The sequence below is a fragment of the Leguminivora glycinivorella genome, chromosome 21 (genome assembly GCF_023078275.1).
Source record: "Leguminivora glycinivorella isolate SPB_JAAS2020 chromosome 21, LegGlyc_1.1, whole genome shotgun sequence".
In the NCBI taxonomy this organism is placed as follows: domain Eukaryota; kingdom Metazoa; phylum Arthropoda; class Insecta; order Lepidoptera; family Tortricidae; genus Leguminivora; species Leguminivora glycinivorella.
This window is the reverse complement of record NC_062991.1, coordinates 15,246,781-15,270,664: the sequence shown is the minus strand read 5'-3', so window position 1 is coordinate 15,270,664 and position 23,884 is coordinate 15,246,781. Positions and strand designations below refer to the sequence as shown.

General features: G+C 43.2%; 1 protein-coding gene across 5 annotated transcripts in view; it reads left to right on the top strand.

Annotated features, from left to right (window-relative positions):
- LOC125237444 (microtubule-associated serine/threonine-protein kinase 3) overlaps positions 1 to 23,884 on the top strand; it is a 129,185-nt gene that overhangs the window by 86,737 nt on the left and 18,564 nt on the right. For 4 of the 5 annotated variants that reach the window (XM_048144515.1, XM_048144514.1, XM_048144512.1 and 1 more), the window contains 13 exons: positions 232 to 329; positions 4,931 to 5,053; positions 5,860 to 5,985; positions 6,242 to 6,323; positions 7,122 to 7,226; positions 8,007 to 8,171; positions 8,573 to 8,694; positions 9,251 to 9,388; positions 11,075 to 11,180; positions 11,679 to 11,878; positions 20,253 to 20,323; positions 21,075 to 21,184; positions 23,305 to 23,422. In XM_048144515.1, the coding sequence (XP_048000472.1) occupies positions 232 to 329; positions 4,931 to 5,053; positions 5,860 to 5,985; positions 6,242 to 6,323; positions 7,122 to 7,226; positions 8,007 to 8,171; positions 8,573 to 8,694; positions 9,251 to 9,388; positions 11,075 to 11,180; positions 11,679 to 11,878; positions 20,253 to 20,323; positions 21,075 to 21,184; positions 23,305 to 23,422 (1,564 nt within the window). Of the gene's footprint in view, positions 1 to 231; positions 330 to 4,930; positions 5,054 to 5,859; positions 5,986 to 6,241; positions 6,324 to 7,121; positions 7,227 to 8,006; positions 8,172 to 8,572; positions 8,695 to 9,250; positions 9,389 to 11,074; positions 11,181 to 11,678; positions 11,879 to 12,561; positions 12,621 to 20,252; positions 20,324 to 21,074; positions 21,185 to 23,304; positions 23,423 to 23,884 lie in introns of all 5 variants that reach the window. The other variant, XM_048144513.1, reaches the window with a different exon arrangement.

Below are 23,884 nucleotides of genomic sequence, written 5' to 3'. Positions count from 1 at the left end.
CTAGTGTCTTTTAAAATAAAAATAGCAAAAAAATCAATACGGTCCGACACATATAAAAATAATAATAATCTGTGTTGAAAAAATCATTGCTCTATCTTCAAAAACCAAGGAAATAGTCGAGAGCGTTTGTATGGAGAATTGACCTGTATCTTATCGTCTTAAGACAACATTCCGACCATTCCAGTATGTTAGCAACCCTACCTCGTATTAACGTATGTCTGTCTATTCCAGTCACAATGCTCGTCTCAAGAACGTCTGCTGGCGGTGGCTGTGTGCGAGCCGCCACGAGCGCCGTGTCCACACTGCCATCAACACCAAAATTCACTCAAGTAAGGACCTGGCCCTGTAGCCGAATGGCATTTCTGCTAAACGAAACGCCATCGAAACGCCGCAGAAATGTAGTCTGGCTCTGTCGCGCCAATACGCAAGAGCGATAGAGATAGATAGCTACGGAAGAGATATTATCGTGAGCGTTTCGTGAGCGTTTGTGGATTCGGCTATGCACACACACTGATTATTGAGTTATATTAATATTTAGGGTTTCAATAATATATGTAAGAATGAAAATAATGCAGTGTTTACTGGCAAGAATGGCAAAGAACAGGGCAGAAATAGTAAATGTTATCTCCGAAGTCAGACAAGGCATTGCAAATGACCAAGAAAAAAAGAGGGAATTAATAAAACATGGGTCTATTTATATAAGACTGAATGTACAGTGTGTTTAGAACAGAACACAAGTTTAATTTGTATTAAAACTTTTTGTATGTGAAAGTTTAAGGTAAAAAGTCTATAACTTGTTTATGGTGAAAAAACAATAGAAAACGAAAGAAGAAAGACACATGAAAAACGATATGTGGGCAGATAAAAAAATATTTTTTACTTTTGTTACAAAATAAACGATGCAGTGAAAGTTAAAGTTGAGTTTTTTATGTGGAAGCTACAAAAATTGTGGTGACCAACATAAATTGGTCCTTCGAACCGGATCTGCTGCATCAAAATCTTTGCCTGCACTAACACAGGGCCACACAATCCTAACGGATCAAAAAATTTGCTTATGAAACTAAGAGAACTTTTCTTGAACCTCCTTAACAGGGCACTGCATGTGAAGAGTATCAGTAATAACATCGTATGTCAGTCCAAGAGTTTTGACATATTCATTATTTTTGTCAAAGCTCCTACTGTCGAGCTGCTGCAGCTCGACTGGAATGTCGCTCAATATTTCCCTATTATTAGAGCACCATTTGTGGAGAGACAAACTACCCAACCTCATGATATCAATCAACTCCTTTTTCATCTGACAAAGCTCATCAAAATGAACCACACTGAATGTCATCCACATAGCAAGTATGCTTCAACACGAACGAAGCCAAAGGATATGGCCCTCGTATCTTTGAGCTAGCTCTAACAAACACCTACATGCCAAAAAGGAAGAATATTTTAACCCATAGGTTACTGTCTGCAACTGCACACATTTGACTGACTCGTCAGGAGAATCACGCCACAGAATATTTTGCAAACAACGATATTTATCCTCAATCAAGATTTGCCGATACATAGCCTTTATATCACACAACAATACATATTTGAAAGTTCTGAATAAAATCAGAATTCCAAAGAGATCCTTTTGAACCACGGGACCATTTATTAAAATATCATTCAAACATATACCATTCTTTGTGACAGCACCAGCATCAAAGACAGCCCGAACAGGTGTTGTTTTACTGGCACTAATTACAGGGTGGTGGGGCAAAAACATGACATTTCCCGCATTAAGGTCATAATTAGACATGTCAAAATATTTGGCATGACCTTGATGTATATAATCATGTATAAATTTTTATACTTTTGACTCAAATCAACATCTCGCGCATACCGCTTTTCTAAATTGTAAAGTCGTTGCAAAGCGCTACTAAAAGAATCGCCTAACTCCAATTTATCCATATCAACCTTCACCGGCAAGGCTACAGTAAACTTGTCATTTTCCAACTTAACAGACTCCTGAAAAATCTGTTCAGCCTGCTCGGCCTCAGTACCAGTATCTTTGATGGTATTAGGTACCTTCTCACAATCCCAAAATTTCGACATTATATCTGCAATACTTTTGGAAGCCTCACAATTCCTTGACAGGGAGGAAACTTCAGTTTGTTCAAAACAAGGAAAGGGAGCTTGTAAATCATCTTCTACAACATTATTACAAATATTTAAAGTCACACACAGGTCGAACGCGATTAATTAACATTATTTTTACCTTTTTTCCCAACGTTTCGGCCAGTTTAAAAACACATAGCGGCAGTTAAAAATCGCCATATACACAAATCTGCAATCGCCGAGCACTTGCTTACTGCGGAAACGAATCACTGGATTGAGCTACACAAACCCAAAGTTCTTTCCACCGAGCGACACTATTATCCCCGGATTGTGAGGGAGGCGATCGAAATTAAAAAATATCCTAAAAACTTTAACAGGGAAGACGGGTATAGATTATCGCCAACATGGGGACCAGTGATTCAAATGTTCAAACCAAAAGATCTATCTTCGGACCAGTGTGCGGATGTTGTGAGTGCTGTGTGTCGTGCGGTGGGAAATAAACATTAACTAAAAGCGGGTAGATTATATTTATTTGTCTACCCCGAACATTTATATAAATTAATATCGGGTAGTTTTGTGTTGTTTACATCTCCGGTGACACTTTGCTGGGACGTCAGTCTTCCGCGACCGCGAAACGTTGGGAAAAAAGGTAAAAATAATGTTAATTAATCGCGTTCGACCTGTGTGTGACTTTAAATATGTGTACAAAGCGCGAGAACTTAAAGTGTAACATTATTACAAGTAAAAGCCTTACCTTTGGAAGCAACACAAAAGTTACTTATAGACTTCTTGCCAGCAAGGGAAGGGCAGCCTCCCGCCTACAATATGACCAAATCTCGTCTTCACCAAGTAAGGACCCACAGGTGTCAGCTGCCTGCAGACATACTGGAACGCCTGGAAAAAGACATCGGCCCCTAATAATAATGAATTCTCACTCGATTCATTAAACTTCTCATCAGCCAATTCGGCATAAGATGGCATATTAAACTGAGAAGTATCAAATGACTGCTGTGGAAGGGCACGAGTAACCCTTTTTGTTACACAGCATGACACTTCAACCTTAAAATCACCTACAGTCGAATAAACAACTAAATCCGCCATCTTTGCAATTTCATTATCCTAATCACACACACCAGTTACTACCTCATCAGATCTGTATGCCGAAACACCTACCTCATTTATCAGTTCCTCACTAACAAAATGCACCTGTGAGCATGAGTCTAGCAAGGCCCTAGCGTGAACACAGTGAGCTGCAAAATTGCATGGATAAATTATAAATGAATTCATTGATAAATTCGCCATGTACTTTTGCAGCTGGTAGTACTTACTTTCTCACTAGTACTTACACACAGTACTTACTTTCGAACTCACAAATGTGAGTACCTGGGGGGTTACCATGACGTGCTAAAGCCGTTCAGTTTAGGTTGAGAGAGAGGGACGGAGCTATGTAACTGCCATAGCTGTGTCCCTTTCTCTCAACCTAAACTGAACGTCTTTAGTACGTCATGGTAACCCCCCTGCTCTCATTACACCAACAATTCTAATACATAATATAATGTATCTAAGAATAGGCTACTTGACCCTTTTTCAAAGTATGTCGTATATTATTAATTACTGTCTAATTAAACGAAAAAAAATAGTACCATATTTTATTACGACTTAAAAACCCGCAAAAAAATATTTAAAGTTTACTTTACGTGATCAGGCAAAAACAACATCAGCCATATTAATATATAGAATATCTATGACATGACGTCAGTATATTTAGAAAAAATATTTCACATTGTCACACCCGTCAACGACTATGAATTTTAATACAATAGAGGTTGCTTCTATGGAGATCAGATTACTACCTCTAATTTCCATAGTTGATCTGAATTATGTGACGTCACTCCATTGGCCAACACCGTTTTCGGAGTCCATAATTAAAAAAAAACATATACACATCTTTAATTAAAAATACGCAGTCATCACGCACTTTTAATGCCCGCAAGCTATAAATATTGATTTCTTAAGTCAAATACTACAGAAAACAATATCTTGATGTGCTAAATTCGATACGAGTCTAGTAGCCTATTCATCACTATGTTTGAATGTAAGACCTGATTTACGGCTCAGCCACGACATTGGTCTAAGCGCGACAGCGGTGAGCGGCAGGCATACGTGCGAATGAAAAGTCCCATCGCTGTGTCTCGCTCCAATATATGGCGCCGCTCACCGCTGTCGCGCTTAGACCAATGTCGTGGCTGAGCCGTTAGACGGCGTGCGAACTCGTATGCGATTTTTTACATTGCGGGCTGTTGAGGGTACATACAATTTTGCACAGCCATCAAATGCCGCAATGTAATAAAACTCGTATGCGAGTTCTCGTACCGTCTAAATGGGCCCTAAGGCTATAAAATAACGATACGTGGTTTTGACATTGTACTAGTTAACGAAAAATCGAGTCCATTCGCACTTATAAAAATATAAAATTGTAAAGAATCCAAAGTGTTGTGTTCCTGTCGGTGAGTAAGGCTGCCAGAGCTCAACGGGGGTGCGGTGTGCTGATGGCAGGAGGACTTACGGAACTAACTTGTTCCGTCTATTGTCCTTTGACTTAACACAGCAAAAGGGAATGTACAAGATTCTAATGGGGTGGCAACGCGCATGTGACACTGTTTGAGTTGCAGGCATCCATAGGTTACGGTGACCGCTTTACACCAGGCGGGCCGTATGCTTGTTTGCCACCGACGTAGTATTAAAAAAAAAGTTAATAAACGGTGTAATGGTAGTTGACGAAGCTATAATGGTTTATGTTGTTTCTATATGACACATACTAATAAACTATTACCCTCAACAGCAGTTCGCAAGGGAGCGGTATGAACAACTGGGCGTCACTGTCAGACAGCGGTGGCGCTTACACCGCCGGGCGCGCGCCTTCCCCGCAGAGTCCAAAACGACGCGTAAGAAGCCGCAGTCTCAGGTATCTACTTTATCCGTAAAAATTAATACCTACTTAGTCGTACTTGTCTAGTGCGATAACTCAAAACCTCCAACACAAAAGTACGCCATTTTGGTCTTGAGCGGCATCGCGCCAGCCTTCGCCGACGCCCCGAGGCCACGTATGCTGAGTTTCTACTTTCTACCGTAGCGAGGGATGTGTTTGTTAGAAACCAAGAAAATATCGGTTACTGATAAGAACTGTGTTGAATAAAGGACTGATAAATGTAGTGGTTCTAACTATTTGTTCTTAACAATCTTAACTAACACATCCTGCAATACGACCGTGTGTATATCTGATGGAAACACTGCGATATCTAAACAATTGAAACTAACTTAACTATTCATCGATTAAGAGTTTTGAATGATTTACGGTGAATGAAAATATTCATTATAGACTTATATTGACCGGTGAAGTCGAGTTGAACAAACGTAGTGACACTGTGAGTGTAGTGTGTTTGGACAGACCATCGAGTGTGAATGCGACCAGTGGTAACGCTGAGAGCGAACGAAGGAGGGTAGATCGCGCGCTATCTACGCAACTTTGGACATCCACCCGCCTTTTTCAGTTTTGCATGATCATGATGCATTCAACTGCGTCGTAATATCGGGAGCTCGGCAAAAATCAAACTGGTAATCACGGTTTATATCACGGTCAATATATGTAATTAAGTATATACATCGATTCCCCTTATTAAATCGAGTTTACCTCGCCTCGGTCATCGGTGAACTTGGTCGTCTTTTTTTTAGTTATTGATTTAATTTTACAATGAACCTGTAATTTTTCAGTTCTCCATCCCGCTCGCCCGGCGGCGCCGCGAGCGGAGGCGAGGGCGCGAAAGATGACGCTGTGTCCGCCATGTCTTCACTGTTCGCCGCGCGCTTCCCCGCGGCACAAAGAGCTATGGATGACAAGTAAGCATCTTTCTTATAGCTCTAATTGTAAGCCGTCCCCTTAAATGGTAATCTCAGATTGTCTAAGAAAAAGAAAATGTTATAAAAACGTCGTTTCGGCAGTTGTTTTGTTTTCTTGGTCCATAGATGGAGCGGTAGCTAACGTTCACAAGGTTTTCTTATTCAAAATAATATACATCCATCAGGCGGACCGTATGCCTAGTTGCCACCGACGTGGTAAAAAAATGTAACTCAAAGAATCAATAAATTGTTTCAGATTAAGATCACTAATTGAAGAGTTGACAGAATTGGACAAGAAACCGGACCGGCCGCCTATAGAAAGATTCGTTGCAAGACAGGTAAAATCAATCAATCAATCAATCAATTATTATTTATTTGCAATAAAACATAACTAAATGCATGCAAATACAATTATAAAATGTCACACGAGAAAATCTACAGAATATAATAAAACAAACACAATTAAATATTATAAATGAAATAAAAAAGATTTGATATCCATACTTAAATTATAAATGGGAAAGTGTGTGTGTCTGTTTGTTTGTCCGTCTTTCACGGCAAAACGGTGCGATTTTTAAACGGAGTGATTTTTAAAGTGGAGATAATTGAAGGGATGGAGAGGAACATAGGCTCCTTTTGTTTCTTTCTAACGTGAGCGATGCCGCGGGCAAAAGCTAGTTACTAATATAATAATTTAATTAAAAATATAATATAATATATTGTAGATCAAGTTTCTTAGTTCTCACCAAAGAGGATCGAGTATTATAGAGAGTTACTGTTAAAGTAAATGTGTAATCACAGTGCATAGACTGCCATCTCTCGACACAAGCTTAAAACTATTGAATCTCAGTTTTGACAATTTGGCCCATATAGTTAGTTTGATTTGTGTTAAAATGTCAAATATTAATATTAGCGCCATCTAGCCGAGCGTTCCCCAAAGGTGTAACGCCATCTAGGCCACCGCACCTAATTCTCTAGGGCTTTGAGGTACGTTTTTTTCTTAGACTATACGGAGTTACATAATATGTCTTTGGTTCTCACCAAACAGACGGACGAAGACTATGGAAATAAGATATACCTATTGTTTTTGACCGCATATTTTTCGACAGACAAAATTTGAATAATATTTTGTTCAGGTATTGGAGATGGCTCGGGACTGTCTACACAAGTCGGAATCGAAGCAGGTCACCAGCAGCTACTTCTACGACATGGCCGACAGTTTAGACAGATTGCTCGCCGAGGTAAGCAAAACAGTAAATCCTTATACTTACTAATTAATGTACTTAAGAAAATGTAAAATATTACCAAAAATGACATGTGAAAAATGTTATATTTTTATCAATATACGATCTATCTGTCTATCACTCTCGACTAATTTCGAATATTTAAGTTGTTGATGTACTGGGTGCGCACTGGCAGGGTCGCCATGTGATGTGGGGGGACAAAGGACTAAAGGACAACTAGCCTGTATCGAATATAGTTTATCCTGCATAATGTTACATATTAGGTGCTTATCTATATAGTACGTTGCTCCTGGAAAGTTATGTATGAAAATCTTGGCATAATTAATGGATTTTTTTTTAAATTGGGATATGTACATTATAGACCGAAGTTATTTTTCATCAACCCTCCCCACCCCTCCCTCCTCTGCGTCACCTCTGTACCCCCCTTAAAGAGCCGAAAATGCGATCTTTCTCGATTTCTGACAAAACCGTTGAAGATAAAATAAAAAACAGAAAAAGCGTGTAGGAACGAAGTAATCCTTAATAAATTTTCTACAAATCTCTCATTAACACTTTAGTGCTAGCACTTATAGTTTTCGCACGATCCGTCACGAAAGTTGCTCCTTTCTGCAATTTTCTTTAAAGAATGAAAAGTTTTCTCCCAAAATGCTTAGTAAATCGTCGAAATTTGTTTGATATTACTAAAATATTATCAAAATATCTAAAGGATTTAAATTGTATTAAAAATACTAGTCTAGGTTTCTAGAATAAATTCTAAATGTCAAATTTTTTTAACAGACTCGAGAAAAATCAGCAGAAGCCGGCGCGCAAGTAGCACCTCTAGTCACCCGCCTCATCCTAGCGATGGCTCGCCCCGCCCGCTTACTGGAGTGTCTCGAGTTCGATCCCGAACGCTTCTACAGACTGCTGGAGGCCGCCGAGGGACACGCTAAACACATGCAGGTATACGTTCACTTCCAAATGGGGTAGGCAGAGCACACCCTACTGCTCGTTTCAATGCCACTCATGGTAATAAATTAAACCAAAAGGCCATAAGCAAACCTAATATTCAAATTTCAGACTGGATGTATATTTACTCAAATAGTCTACTTCCTCCTATCCTAGTCAAATCAGCTTATTTTTAAGAACTGTCAAAACGATTTTGAACGACTTGTTAATATGGAATTAATATGAAATCGAATTGAGTGACGTCACGGTCAACTGATTTAATTCTATGTTATTCTTTATTATATATATGGCCTTAGCGTCTATTTCAGACGATTTATGGTGCAATGTCCGAAAGACTCTTTATTATGTCGTGTAGTATTGTACATATTCATATTATACTGTATTATTTTTGTCAGGGAATGACGTCGGACATCCCGAAGTACATAATCCACAAGCTGGGGCTCTCGCGGGACCCGCTCGCCGAGCTGCACGCGCCGCCGCCGCCGCCGCAGCCGCCGCAGAACGCCTCGCCTTCCAAGTAACCCGCTACTACCATTACCGCAGCTAAAACCTTGTCATCATCGTCATCCTCCTTGCCTTATTCCGGCATTTGCCTCGGCTCATGGGAGCCTGGGATCCGCGTTTTTAGGGTTCCGTAGTCAACTAGGAACCCTTATAGTTTCGCCGTCCGCGGATAATTTCAGTATCCGTGAGCACTAGAAAGCTGAAATGTAGTACCAATATGTATATCAATCGCCGACAAAGTTCAAAAATAAAAAGTGGAAAAAAAATGTTTTATTAGGGTACCCCCCCTACACGTAAAGTGGGGAGTGATTTTTTTTTTCAATTTAACCCTAACGTGTGATATATTGTTGGATAGGTATTTAAAAATAAATAGGGATTTATTAAAACCATTTTTTGATAATGATCATACTTTCGGAAATAATCGCTCCAAAAGTAACATAAGTTTAAAAAATATGAAAAAAATCACAAAAGTAGATCTTTATAAACACGGTCCACTGTCCCGGGGTCTTTTTTTTTAATTAAAATTTTGTGTAAGGTTATTAAAGTGTTTATGTCTAAAACTATTTCAGATCGCGAGGCCGACAATCACCGCCAGGAGGTCCCGGGGGTGCTCCGCCCTCGGAAAACGACTATCAAGTGATAAAACTCATCTCCAACGGGGCTTACGGAGCCGTGTATTTAGTCAAACACAAGCAGACCCGGACGAGGTAATTAGTGTACTTGAAAATGTGAAATTGACGAGTGTTTGAAACCTTATTTTCCACTTTCAGGCCCCGTAGCCGAATGACATTTCTCCAACGCGAAACGAAAACGAAACCTCGCGAAAGTTAGTCTGGCTCTGTCGCGCCAATACGCAAGAGTGATAGAGATAGATATCTACTAGCGTTTCGTTTCGTGAGCGTTTGTGCCATTCGGCTACGCACCCTGGACTTCTGCACTGCTTCTAAAATTTTACCATATGACATTGTATTCTACTCAAAATTAAGCGCCATTAGGCCTAACCTGGTCCCGTAGCCGAATGGCATTTTTGCGACGCGAAACGCCATCGAAACGCCGCAGAAATGTAGTCTGGCTCTGTCGCGCCAATACGCAAGAGCGATAGAGATAGATAGCTACGAAAGAGATATCGATAGCGTTTCGTGACCATTTGTGCATTCGGCTACGCACACAGGCGGTTTAGCACAACTTGCGTGATTCCATAGTCGCGCTAGATGTAGGTATAAACTCGCGCATGAGAACGCATGCTGTGATAGACCAACCGTAGACTGTCAGATGTTTAGATGTGAACGTAAAACGACGGAGCGACGTGCAACTTTAACGGCTCAGCCACGACATTAGTCTAAGCGCGATAGCGGTGAGCGGCAGCCATACATTGGAGCGAGACACAGCGATGGAACTTTTATTCGCACGTATGACTGTCGCGCTTAGACCAATGTCGTGGCTGGGCCGTAAGTGCGTTTTCACACTATCCTATCCAATATCGGATGTAGGACCGTTATCCCATACATTCAAGCCGCCATCTTTGATTTTCAGCTTTGAAATCCTTCCGACATCCGATATCGGATAATGTGAAAACGCACTAACACTTTTGCAACCAAGTACCCGCCTGGCGGGTTCTCGTAACATAGTGTTAATTGATTAACTCTATTGTAATTGTAACAGCAATAAAAGGTGAAGCAACTGGCATTCAGCCAACTACTTGTTGATACTTCTACATAACTGGCAATCGTTTTAGAAGTACCTAATCATATTTATTAAAACTGGCTTTTTTATCTTAAAATTCCTGAGAATATTTGAGCATTTCTTTTTTTGCCACTTTTATAAATGAGATTTAAAAAAAAAAAAAAAAAATGCTATTTCTACTCAGAATCACTAGCTTTTTCAATCCTAGTAGTTAAAAAAATTGTCCCATACGATTTTTTCTTATTTTGTTACCATTTTCCATACATGTTATAAATAAATAAATAAATAAATATATTATAGGACATTCTTACACAGATTGACTGAGGCCCACGGTAAGCTCAAGAAGGCTTGTGTTGTGGGTACTCAGACAACGATATATGTAATATATAAATACTTATATACATAGAAAACATCCATGACTCAGGAACAAATATCTGTGCTCATCACACAAATAACTGCCCTTACCGGGATTCGAACCCGGGACCGCGTAACGCGGTTATGTGGGGTAACAAAAGAGGAAAGTAACAAAAATGTATGGACATTCTGGGACACTTTTTGTCTCCCAGTGAGATTGAAAGTACTAATGATTCTGAGTACAATTGACCTAAAATTCCCTAAAAATCAAAATAAAAAAAAATGGCAAAAAAAAAGAGAAATGCTCTTTATGAATGTATTGTATATTACTTATTTTTATACTGGTTTTGTTGTAGGTACGCGATGAAGAAGATCAGCAAAAATAACTTAATACTTCGTAATCAAGTCGAGCAGGCGTTCGCGGAGAGAGATATCCTTAGTTTTGCCGACAACCCTTTTGTGGTGAGATTTTATTGTCTATGTAGAAAATGTATTATTTTATTAACTAGTAAAAGCAGGTGCTTTTATAAAGGCATGTTAGAAATAGATAATGCACAATCATCTCACTGGAGTCAGACCAAGCTCAGTTGACAATGATTCCTTAGGGCCGTCTGCGCAATTCATGATTTCATAGAACTTTGCTGGCTATAACTCTATTATATTGATAGTTAATAGTTGACTAGTGATTGTCACAAGTTCAAAATTTCTTTCTACTTCATAATTTCGTGATAAACTGTTATAGATATACTACTTATTACTAAATTGATACTTGAAAATTGTTGTTGTTATATTTCAAACTTGTACAAATCAGCTAACCCATGATTGAGTTGTCTCTCCAGATGGACTCCTCGGAGGACCAGTACTGGAAGTCGCCAGCAACATTCCGAGATAAGATCATATCCTATCCCTTCCCCCTTCTTTATGTTTGTACGATTTTCTATATTTGTTTATTTTCCGCAGGTGACTATGTACTGCTCCTTCGAGACCAAGCGGCACCTCTGTCTGATCCTGGAGTTCGTCGAAGGCGGCGACTGCGCCACGCTACTCCGCGCCGGACCGTTACCTCCGGACATGGCGAGACATTACTTCGCCGAAGCGGTCCTAGCTGTCGAGTATTTACATTCATATGGAGTTGTGCATAGGGATTTGAAGCCTGACAAGTAAGCTACCTGTCACACTATATTGTTCTTGTAGCCTGTTAAATAAGTCTCATGTTGCATCGGAGGCAGGGGCGTTCTACTCCGCGCGAGACTGATGCCGACTGATATGGCGAGACATTACTTCGCTGAAGCTGTCTTAGCTGTCGAGTATCTTCATTCGTATGGAGTTGTGCATAGGAATTTAAAACCTGACAAGTAAGCTACCTGTCACACTATATTGTTCTTGTAGCCTGTTAAATAAGTCTCATGTTGCATCGGAGGCAGGGGCATTCTACTCCGCGCAAGACTGCTGCCGACTGACTGTCGAGTATCTTCATTCGTATGGAGTTGTGCACAGGGATTTGAAGCCTGACAAGTAAGCTACCTGTCACACTATATTGTTCTTGTAGCCTGTTAAATAAGTCTCATGTTGCATCGGAGGCAGGGGCGTTCTACTCCGCGCGAGACTGATGCCGACTGATATGGCGAGACATTACTTCGCTGAAGCTGTCTTAGCTGTCGAGTATATTCATTCATATCGAGTTGTGCACAGGGATTTGAAGCCTGACAAGTAAGCTACCTGTCACACTATATTGTTCTTGTAGCCTGTTAAATAAGTCTCATGTTGCATCGGAGGCAGGGGCATTCTACTCCGCGCAAGACTGCTGCCGACTGATATGGCAAGACACTTCGCTGAAGCTGTCCTAGCTGTCGAGTACTTACATTCATATGGAGTTGTGCATAGGGATTTGAAGCCTGACAAGTAAGCTACCTGTCACATTATTAACTGTTCTTGTAGCCTGTTAAGTAAGTCTTATGTTGCATCGGAGGCAGGGGCATTCTACTCCGCGCAAGACTGCTGCCGACTGATATGGCGAGACATCGCTGAAGCTGTCTTAGCAGTCGAGTATCTTCATTCGTATGGAGTTGTGCATAGGGATTTGAAGCCTGACAAGTAAGCTACCTCTTACGCTATCATTTTGAATTATGAATGGAGCCCTGTAAGGGGGCGTCCATTAATCGCGTCATACGTTTTTGGCTTATTTTAGACCCCCCCCTCCCCCATGGTGATCTTTGGTGATATTTTCAGGACCCCCTCCCCCCCTGGCCAATATGACGTGTAATTTTTTGGCAACTTAAGTAGACTTTTTTCCAACCAACGAATCAACCAAATCTTGGCGCGAAATTCAAATTTTCTATGAGAATTAAACCTTTGCCCCCTCATTTTTAAGGTTCTGTACCTCAAAAAGGAAACCACTGAACCGAAACAACTGAACCGATTAACTTGTTTCCTGGCACACATATGTGAACTTGTGACCCAAAGACGGGCATGTAATTTAAATAAAATAAAAAAAACAACTATAGGGGCCACTTTTGGGGGGTAAAAGTGAAAATTAGGAATCAAAGTTTTTTGAAATAGTTTTTTAGCGTGTTACATATCAAATAAAAGGGCGTTAATTGGGCCCCACTTTTTTGTTTTGGAATTTTTTATGTGCTTTCCACTCAGAATCGCGAGCTCTTTCAATCCTAATAGCAGTAAAAAAGTGTCCCAAGGTTTTTTCTCTATTCCGTTACCATTTTTTCATACATTTTGTATGGCGGTAATGGAATGGAAGGTCCAAAAAAAATATGGAAATCTTGGGATATTTTTTTTCCCATCACGATCGAAAGACCTCGCGATTCTGAGTATGAATCGCGTAAAAAATACCCATGTTATAAAAAAAGTGGGGTGGACAACTTTGAAAAAAATGGCCCTTATACGTATTTCAAAAATATAATATATGTTTTTAATAATTTTCAGTCAAGTAATTTTCAAGTAATTTAAGAAAACAGGCAAAAATTACCATTCCCTTATCTCCGAAACTAATTAGCATAAAATTAAAAAAAAAAATACCCGAGATGGCCTTTAATGTATAGATTACAAGAAAACCTATAAGAAATATATATATAGTCAAGCCTAAATTGGACTTAAAAGAAAAAAAACTCAAATTACGAATTTCACTCACTGGGGCTGCAAGGAGTTACCAAATCTTTTGAAAGTGTCGAGTGCGTTTGAATATTACATGTATGTACATTCATTTTTGTTTCGTCTTTTTAGGGTTCTGTAGTCAACTAGGAACCCTTATAGTTTCGCCATGTCTGTCTGTCTGTCTGTCCGTCCGTCCGTCCGTCCGCGGGTAATCTCAGTGACCGTTAGCACTAGAAAGCTGAAATTTGGTACCAATATGTATATCAATCACGCCAACAAAGTGGTAAAATAAAAAGTGGTAAAATAAAAAGTGGAAAAAAATGTTTAGTTTGGGTTTTTTTTCACTTGATGGTCTCATCGGAAGATCAGCGCTGGAAGCCACCAGCAACACGCTGAGATGGGGCCATTTCGTGGCACTTCATTCCGTTCTGTTTGTGTTGTAATGTGTAATTAATCTTGACTGTGTTCACGAATAAATTATATTCTATTATATTCTGTTCTCTTTGCACTGCACAACGCAAGTTCTGACTGTAAAAGTTGATATAAAAATAGCTCAGAAATATGTTTTTTTCTTTACGTTAGTGTAACAAAAAAAATACACGTGATATGTTCCTAACCCCCCCACCCCCCATGGTGATATTTGGTGATTTTTTCATGACCCCCTCCCCCCCCTATGCAGTATGACGCGATTAATGGACGCCCCCTAAGTAATGTGGCATCGAAGACTTCTTAACTGTGTTTAATATAAAAATTTTACCTTCCAATAAAATTTGTATTATTTTGCCTGGTATATCCGAGGTCTTTATAGAGAGTACGTCGTAGACGTCGCATCGGACCGATAGATGGCGCCATCGTTCGTTGTAAGTCGCTCCGGCGTCTCACCGCCGCGATGTTGGTAGTCCCGTTTTTCCCCACCTGCAACACAAGGCCCCCCGCGCCCCGACTCGCCACCAGCCACCCTCATTGTTGAGGAGAAGTGCCGACGGTATATTAAGCCTACCAGGAAGGCATCACTCAGACCTCGGATATACCAGGCAAAATAATACAAATTTTATTGGAAGGTAAAATTTTTATATTATTTGTGCCGTTTGTATATCCGAGGTCTTTATAGAGACCTGTTTATTATCTCCTGGTGGCGAGTCAGCTGGCGCGCAAGCCTTTGGTAGCCCTATTGGCATGGCATAGCATAGAAGAATAAGTGAATCAGTTGAACCGATTTGACAGATGTATCAGTCGAAATAGCCTTCGATCCGCGAATATCTCGGTGCCAGAAACGCATAAAGAGATTTTCGTGATGACGTTTAGCTTTAGTCAGCGAATAGTTAGAGAAATGACATTATTATACATCGCAGATCAAAACCAAAAAAAAAAAAGATGTAGGCGAGGCTGACTTGAACAAGATACAAAAACCTTAGATACACTATTATTATTAACAGACACGTTATTTTATCAGGTTATAAACCCAATTTCAGACACAAAGTGTGGAAATTAACTGTAAAAGTAGTGTAACTATCTGTACTGTAGCAGGGTAACGTAATTGATACTGCTTTTGTCAACCCTTCGTAAAAATTATCTAAATCAATATTAGCTTTGATATGACTATTTAAAGTCCAACGTCTTACGTCCATATCAAACACAGAAAAAGGTCATCACTCACGTGCCCAAGGGCTATTTGTTACAATACTGGTATTTTCGATCAGACTATTTCGCGTCAAGCGAGCGCGGTTGCAAGCGAGACTCCTGAACTCTGAACTCTTTTTAGTGAGGGCATTTGAGGATACCGATCGCTCGGTAAAACTAGCCTAGAAGATGAAAAGTACGAGCGCTGTCGATTGCTACTACACTGGACGGAGGTATCAGTCGATTTCTTCAAGTCAGTCATTGACTCTTAGGGTAATCCATTACCTAATCCAAAACCCGATGCGACGGATTTCTACTTCGTGCAATGAAGGTCGACAGAGTAGACTGAGAGGTGGAGACGTCAGTGTCGCATCGCTGGTGGTTGCTGAACACGTCGTGGTAGCAGGTCAAGGGGTGAATTTAACACCGCCACACATGCGCGCTTTAAGAGCATAGGCGGAGCGCAATAATGGCGGTGCACCGCACTAACGCTGGCGTTGCGCCCAGTGGGCGCTAGCGGGAACGAACGAGCGCTGATAGCGAGCGCAACGCGCGCGGGACGCGAGCGGAATGCACGCGCATTCAGCGCGCTGATAGCGAAGCGGAATGCGCTTTATGTGTGGCGGAGGCTTAATACGTACCGTTGTACGGCGTAATGCAGGGCTCTCGCAGACGAAGAGGTACGATGACGGGTGAAGCAGAAGAAGGCGAGGTCACCGAAGGTCACTTACTTGGCTCCCAGGGGGTGCATACTGACCTCGTACGACAGTCTGTTGGAGTCAGCAGTTACTGTCGTAGTTACTCGTAACAGAAGAGATGTAGTCCTGCCATCGTACAGCATAACATAACATACAACTGAACTGTGCATAGCATATAGTGCTATGCGAACCTTAAGCCGGCTGCATGTCACTTCAGTCGCCAGCGCCACCGCCTGTTGAAGATTATTCTCCATCGGAAGAGCTTTACTTCGTACAATGTTCCGATTATTGAAGGTCTTATCGGGCTGCAGATGCAAGCAAAACAGGGGCGATTGGCCTACAGCTATCGGCAGCTGTACGAGGTAATGCTGGAAACTGCAGCGGTGCAACCTTCCTCTGTAGACCACGAAAGTTGTGAAATTTATGAAATCAGGTTCTACGATCGAATCAAGCACTATATTAATTGAGTATAGTCGAGCCAGATGATAACTACTGAAGTACTCCTGAGTTCCTGGCCCCTTTCGCTTTGAGCTGGAATCTGAAGTTCACTAAGGCGAAGCAGGTTTATTTTTCTCAATTTGTTTATTAGAGGCTCGGCGAATAAGTTAATCTCTCGAATGGACAGGGGGCGCCACAAGCCTCCGGGAAATCGTCGTGTACTTGGAACCCCCGCGGCCAGATTGCCGATCGGTTTTGGTGTCCGCCCGGTAAACAGACGCACGCTCAGGATGCAGGACGCTGGCTCGAATTCAGATCTGGACATTCTGAAAGGGATTTTTTTTTTAATTCCGCAAACCTTTACGATGTCTTTGACCTACACAATGAGCGATGTACAGGAATCACAGGGTCTTCTCGCGAGGCGCCTCTCCGATTAGATAGCTCGCGAACATCGTCAGGACACCCTCGCAGCAGTGCGGCTCCTCGTCCGGTTATTGACGTCTTACCTCGTTCAACTATGGGTCTCCAAACCACGTTAGGACGTAGCATCTTAAGAATTTATCTGTTCTCACTTCGGCGACGGAGGAGTCCTTGGTCAAAATAGAGTGTAAATACAGTCGTACTTCACGGGAACTGGAAAGAGAAGAGTGGATACCATAGTGTACGGGATGTCAGCTGATAGCGGCGCCCGGCGTCACATTGGAGGGTAGTATCAGCCTGGTCAGCAACAGAGTCTGCAACGATACCGTAGCAGACGGAGCCTGGATAGTCGTGGTCGTGGCACCATTGTAGGGGAAGACAGTGTTCGCGGTGAGCGTGACATCTTAGGCGCGACGGGCGTTATCAGCGTGGCGGCTAGCAGCACCAAGGGCCCACATCAGCAATCTTACCAGCTTGTCGCTGCAGCAGACGCTGTTATGTTCGGCGGTGAGATTGAGACGGCCGTCGTCAGCTCGAAAGGCGTCTCGATGCCCTGTCGCGTCGCGCAGTATCGTGCTCGGTGGCCCTCTCGAGGTCGCCGCCGTCAGCGCGGGAGGCACCGGCGCCAGCGTGGTAGTCAGCTACATCGGTGAACAGCATCAACAGAGTTCGCGGCGTCGTCACGGCAAACGCGGCAGGAAAATTAGCGACGCCTTCGCGGCAGCCGCAGTATTGCGCTCGGTGGCGCGATGAAGGTCGCCGCGTCTGCAATCTTACCTCGTGCGATCGAGGCGACATCAAGGCGCCAGCATGAGCGTGTCGGCCGACGACACCGGTGGAAAACTTCAAGTAGCTTGCGGCGTTGTCACGGCAGACGCAGCAGAAGGATTGCGACGCCTGTGCAGCGGTTAACAGTATTACGCTCCGCATCACCACTGAGGCGCCAGCATAAGCGTGGCGGCCAGCAATACTGGTGGACAGCTTCGGCAGGGTCGCGTCTCGCGTCGTTGTCACGGCATATGAACGCTCTACATCACCATCGAGGCGCCAGCATAAGCGTGGCGGCCAGCGATACTGGTGGACAGCTTCAGCAGCATCGCGGCGTTGTCACGGCAGATGAGCTCGCTGCATCACCATCGAGGCGCCAGCATAAGCGTGGCGGCCAGCGATACTGGTGGACAGCTACAGCAGGTGGACAGTCAGCAGGATCGCGGCGTTGTCACGGCAGACGAACGCTCTGCATCACCATCGAGGCGCCAGCATAAGCGTGGCGGCCAGCGATATTGGTGGACAGCTTCAGCAGGCTCGCGGCGTTGTCAAGGCAGACGCACGCTCTGCATCACCATCGAGGCGCCAGCATAAGCGTGGCGGCCAGCGATATTGGTGGACAGCTTCAGCAGGCTCGCGGCGTTGTCAAGGCAGACGCACGCTCTGCATCACCATCGAGGCGCCAGCATAAGCGTGGCGGCTAGCGATACTGGTGGACAGCTTCAGCAGGCTCGCGGCGTTGTCACGGCAGACGAACGCTCTGCATCGTCACCATCGAGGCGCCAGCATAAGCGTGGCGGCCAGCGATACTGGTGGACTGCTTCAGCAGGATCGCGGCGTTGTCACGGCAGACGAACGCTCTGCATCACCATCGAGGCGCCAGCATAAGCGTGGCGGCCAGCGATACTGGTGGACAGCTTCAGCAGGCTCGCGGCGTTGTCACGGCAGACGAACGCTCTGCATCACCATCGAGGCGCCAGCATAAGCGTGGCGGCCAGCGATACTGGTGGACAGCTTCAGCAGGCTCGCGGCGTTGTGGCGGGGGCAGAAGGTGGCCGCGCTGGTAGCCTGCGTATTGACGACTGATCACTAACGGCACGGCGCTCGCGTCGGGGCAGCAGCAGACATACTTACAGCGTCGCACGCGACGCCTATGCGGCGGCCACAACGTTGTTCGGCGGCACCGCAGAGATGGCCATCGTTAACGAGGAGGCAACTTCTACGCAACCTCGGCGGCGCCGACGCGGCGGACAACACTGCCGCGGTCAGCGGCGCTATCGCAGCGCTACAGTAAGTTTCGGCGCCGACACGTGGCTTGGGGCCTCCGCACCGAATCGGAAACCGAACATATTCTTTCTAAAATAATATGAATCTGCTCACCCATTCGTCGGAGAAATTCAAACCTCCTTGAAGCGCGGTATTCCTCCACCGCGCCCGCCGCCGCCGCCGCCGCAGCCCGCAGGTCGCGCAGCCCGCGGTCGCGAAGCACGTGGTCCCCGGAGCACGTGGTCCCCGGCGGAGCAACTTACCTACGTTACCGCTTATATTCTCGCGCGAAACTTTTAATACGCGGATAACACTTCCTACTTTAGTCTCGGAAATGCGAATAGTTTAAAAAGAAAACTGATTAACGGTAACGATTTTTGCAGCATGGAACTTTCTTACAAAAAAGTGGGTAGAATCATAAAGCACCGCTCGTTCATTTCTATAGTGAGAACCCCGAAAGACGAATAATGATCGCTAGCGAGGCATAATATATCTCATTATTCAAGACGAACGAGCGCAAATTAAAAGGGAAGAAAGAATTGACGGATGAAATTGAAAAATTTCATAATTCCGAAACGTTATAAGCCACTTTTTAAATAAAAACACGAATAACTCTGGTTTGACCAGAAATAACAAGGAAATAGAAACTAAAAGATTAATTTCGAGACACCATGCTGTAAAAATGTTCGAACGGAATACGCGACAACCGGTCACTTCGGCGTTCGACGAAACAATGAGGGTGGCTGGTGGCGAGTCGGGGCGCGGGGGGCCTTGTGTTGCAGGTGGGGAAAAACGGGACTACCAACATCGCGGCGGTGAGACGCCGGAGCGACTTACAACGAACGATGGCGCCATCTATCGGTCCGATGCGACGTCTACGACGTACTCTCTATAAAGACCTCGGATATACAAACGGCACAAATAATATATGCGTTTTTATAGCACAAGAAACTCGGAGACTTGAAAGGTCTTTACCAAAATATTAGAATAAATCTTTTTTTTTATGGGATAGGAGGCAAACGAGCAGACAGGTCGCCTGATGGTAAGCGATCACCGCCGCCCATGGACACCCGAAACACCAGGGGTGTCGGAGGTGCGTTGCCGGCCTTTAAGATGGGTGTACGCTCTTTTCTTGAAGATTTGAAGGTCGTATCGGTCCGGAAATACGGCAGGCGACAATTCATCATTATCTAAATTTGAATTCTTCTTGTTTCAGTTTATTGATCACTGCCACGGGACACATAAAGCTGACAGACTTTGGTCTTAGCAAGATGGGTCTTATGTCTTGTAAGTATCCCATTTTACTGTATTATACTAAAAAAAATGTGCATGGAGTCGATTCGCGCGGAAGAAGTGAAACTTCGTAACATAGCCTTAAAAACATTCTGTCAAATGACTGTCAAGTTTTTGCGATTAGTTACTTTCATATTTTTCCTGTTTTAAATATTTTACATTGCTAATAGCTCAAATTATTGAAAAAAAAAACAAACTTAAACTCATACGGACAAGTTCAAGAGTTTCACTTGAAAAAATACCGTATTTTTGGCATATTCCTGGCATGAGTCTTGCTACGGTTGACGGCGAGATGGAATAAAACAAACGAGTTAAAATAAAGAACTGGTTTATTCTCGCCGTAACTCCGCGTGAGCACACGAACAAAGGTCGTTAGGTGTGGGTTCGTAAGGCCGATTCTGATTTTGCTCCGAGGTCAGGTCCACCACGCAAGTACTCCCCTGAAGATGCTGGTGTCGTTGCGGCCTGAAGACGGAACGCGCCGAGGGACGTCAGCAGCTCCGCTCCGGATCCGCCGGAACTTGTGAAGAGGTTCCGGAACCGTCGTAACCCGGCCTGGGCTGTAGTTCCAGCCGTAATATGGCCTAGGTTACGTAACGTATTTACGTTACAGTCTAACATTTTTTTTTGGCAACGGGTGTTAAATGTTTACGCTGTCAGTTGGAAGTTTCATTAGAGAAGTTTCACTTCAATAAATACTATAGTGTTAATGAACAGTATTCTTGATCTATATTTCTGTTGACAGTGGCGACAAATCTGTACGAGGAATACGCTGACAGAGAAGCGCGCCAGTTTTCTGACAAGCAAGTTTGTGGCACGCCGGAGTATATCGCGCCCGAGGTCATACTCAGACAGGTTCGTATAACAACTAGGCACAAACACGCTATTTTAGTTATTTAAAAGAATACTATTAGGGAACTATTGAATACATATTTTTTGATTTGTTCTTTTTTTCAAGTAGTCACACTGCTATATTTTTTTTTTATACTACGTCGGTGGCAAACAAGTATACGGTCCGCCTGATGTAAAGCGGTCACCGTAACCTATGGACGCCTGCAACTCAAACAGTGTCACATGCGCGTTGCCACCCCATTAGAAACTTGTACACTCCCCTTTGCTGTGTTAAGTACACAGCAAAAAGGAGGAGGAGGAATTTAAATTATAAATTGAAATAGATGTCATACACGAAAGAAAAAACGACAAGGCCTATTGGTGGCCGAGCCGGGAATCGAACCCTAGTCTTCAGCTTACGCGGCTAACGTCTTTACCATTAGCAGGCAGGCAGGCGGGCGGGTGGTCTAGTGGTAAAGACGTTAGCCGCGTAAGCTGAAGACCCGGGTTCGATTCCCGGCTCGGCCACCAGTGGGCCTTGTCGTTTTTTCTTTCGTGTATGATATCTATTTCAATTTATAAAAGAATACTCTTAACATAAATGTTATATTATGGCAGTACGCGTTCCAATAGGCCGATTATATGCAATCTTTTACGCCTGAAAGCACGCTCATATTGGGCGTGCAGTGTGGCGGTGCATGCAGCGTGCATGTCACGGCCTAGCCACGACAATGGTCTAAGGCGTTTTGCGGCAGCGGCAAGCGGTAAGTCACAAAAACAAAAACGCAGCGCGCGCGAGGCATGCCACGACTCGCGCCGCTGTTCGAAATCGCGCGCGGGTTTCACGGGCCTACCCGCGGGAGCGGCGCGCGGGGCGGCGCGCGACGAGAACAACTGTAGCGCGCCGCGCGGGCGGTGCTACGACATTACAGCGGCGCGACCGGCCTAGGCGGCTAGATGGGGCTAGCGATTCCGCGCGAAACAAAAGATTTTGTTTTTATTATGAGCGTCTTGAACCCGAAACCATTATTTACTAAAAATTGAAATGTACTTTCGCGTGTGTAGTATGTAATAACGTTTTCAAACATATTTTTGTATAGTATTTATTCGTATTTACTCTTAATTTTTTTCTGATTTTTTATTTATATTAAGTATCATTTAACTAGCCATAAAATAAATGTCCTGTATTCAGTTATCACACATATTTTCTTGTACAAAACTTAATTGACTTATTAAAGCATTCTATGCACTTTAGAGTCATATTAGACCTCCAGGTCCTGGCCTCTACTAGGCCCTGCCGCCGCTTCTAAAAGTACGTGGCATGGCTAGCGCCCGCGCGCGTTTCCCGCGCAGCCCAGCCGCCCCGCTCGCCGCCTTAGACCATTGTCGTGGCTAGGCCGTCATAAACAATTGAAGCTCATACAAGTGTCCTGACTCCACGCTCGCCCGCCCCGCTGAACGCTCCTCACCAAGCGCCCACTCAGTCCTTATACTTAAGGCAAAGATGATCGAGTATTATAGAGAGTTACTGTCGAAGTAAAATGTGTAATCACAGTGCATAGACTGCCGTCTCTTGACACAGGCTTAAAACTTTTGAACCTCCGTTTTGATAAATTTGGCCCATATTCTTAGCCTAGATATGTGTTAAAATGTCAAATATAAATATTAGCGCTATCTAGCTGAGCGTACCCCAAAGGTGTAATGCCATCTAGGCCACCGTACCTTTTCTGTGTGGTACTGAGGTACGTTTTTTTCTTAGACTATCTGTCTATACGGAGTTATATATGTCTTTGACTTAGGGTGAGCACTTAAGCAGTACTTATTTGCGCATGTTATACGAATTCCCCAAGCGATTACTGATTACGATATAGAGATATATAATAGAATAGAATAGAATATTTTTTATTTAACATCAGTTTGGACAAATATAACAAAGAGATACACGGAATCTGATACCGGTTCGTATCCGGTCTCCGTCATAATCTCGACCTTGTCCCGTATTTTGGCATTAAGTCCGCCATTTGTACATTTTTGTGTATTTTTTGCTATAAAGTTTAAATAAATAAATATTTTCTTAATTTTCTATCGAAAGTATAGTATATTCAATCATAAATATTATAATACAGTTAATTATTTGTCCTCAGGGCTATGGTAAACCGGTGGATTGGTGGTCGATGGGCATCATCCTCTACGAATTTTTAGTTGGTTGCGTGCCCTTCTTCGGAGACACACCTGAAGAATTATTTGCTCACACTGTTAATGGTAAGTTGTCTGGTGATTGCTTGTCCTTTTCTAAATTACTACATTTACAAATAGTGCGAACGGGACGGCCTGATGTTATATCATTTATCGCGCGATCATGCTTGCCGGCCTGCTTAATCATTTTAAAGTCATTTAAATCAAAAAGTCTTGTGAGCATGTAATCGCTAAGATTAAAATAAGATTATGGATCCGTGTACCTTGCCCATTTTGGTAAAAATGTAGTTACTGAAGAATATTTTTTTTATCGAAGTGTAACTTCTAATGCGTCTCCCAACTGACAGCGTTAAACGCTTCACGCTCAGTGTTGCCAACTCGAATTTTTAAATTTCATTTCCACATTACGAAGTTTTGAGTCTTCAGTGCGGAGGGACTCCACGCCTATTTTAGTGTCCCACTCTGAGCACCTTGTTTTATGCCACTCGATCCTGTCATCGGTGTTCTACACCATTTTGTGTAGAATGC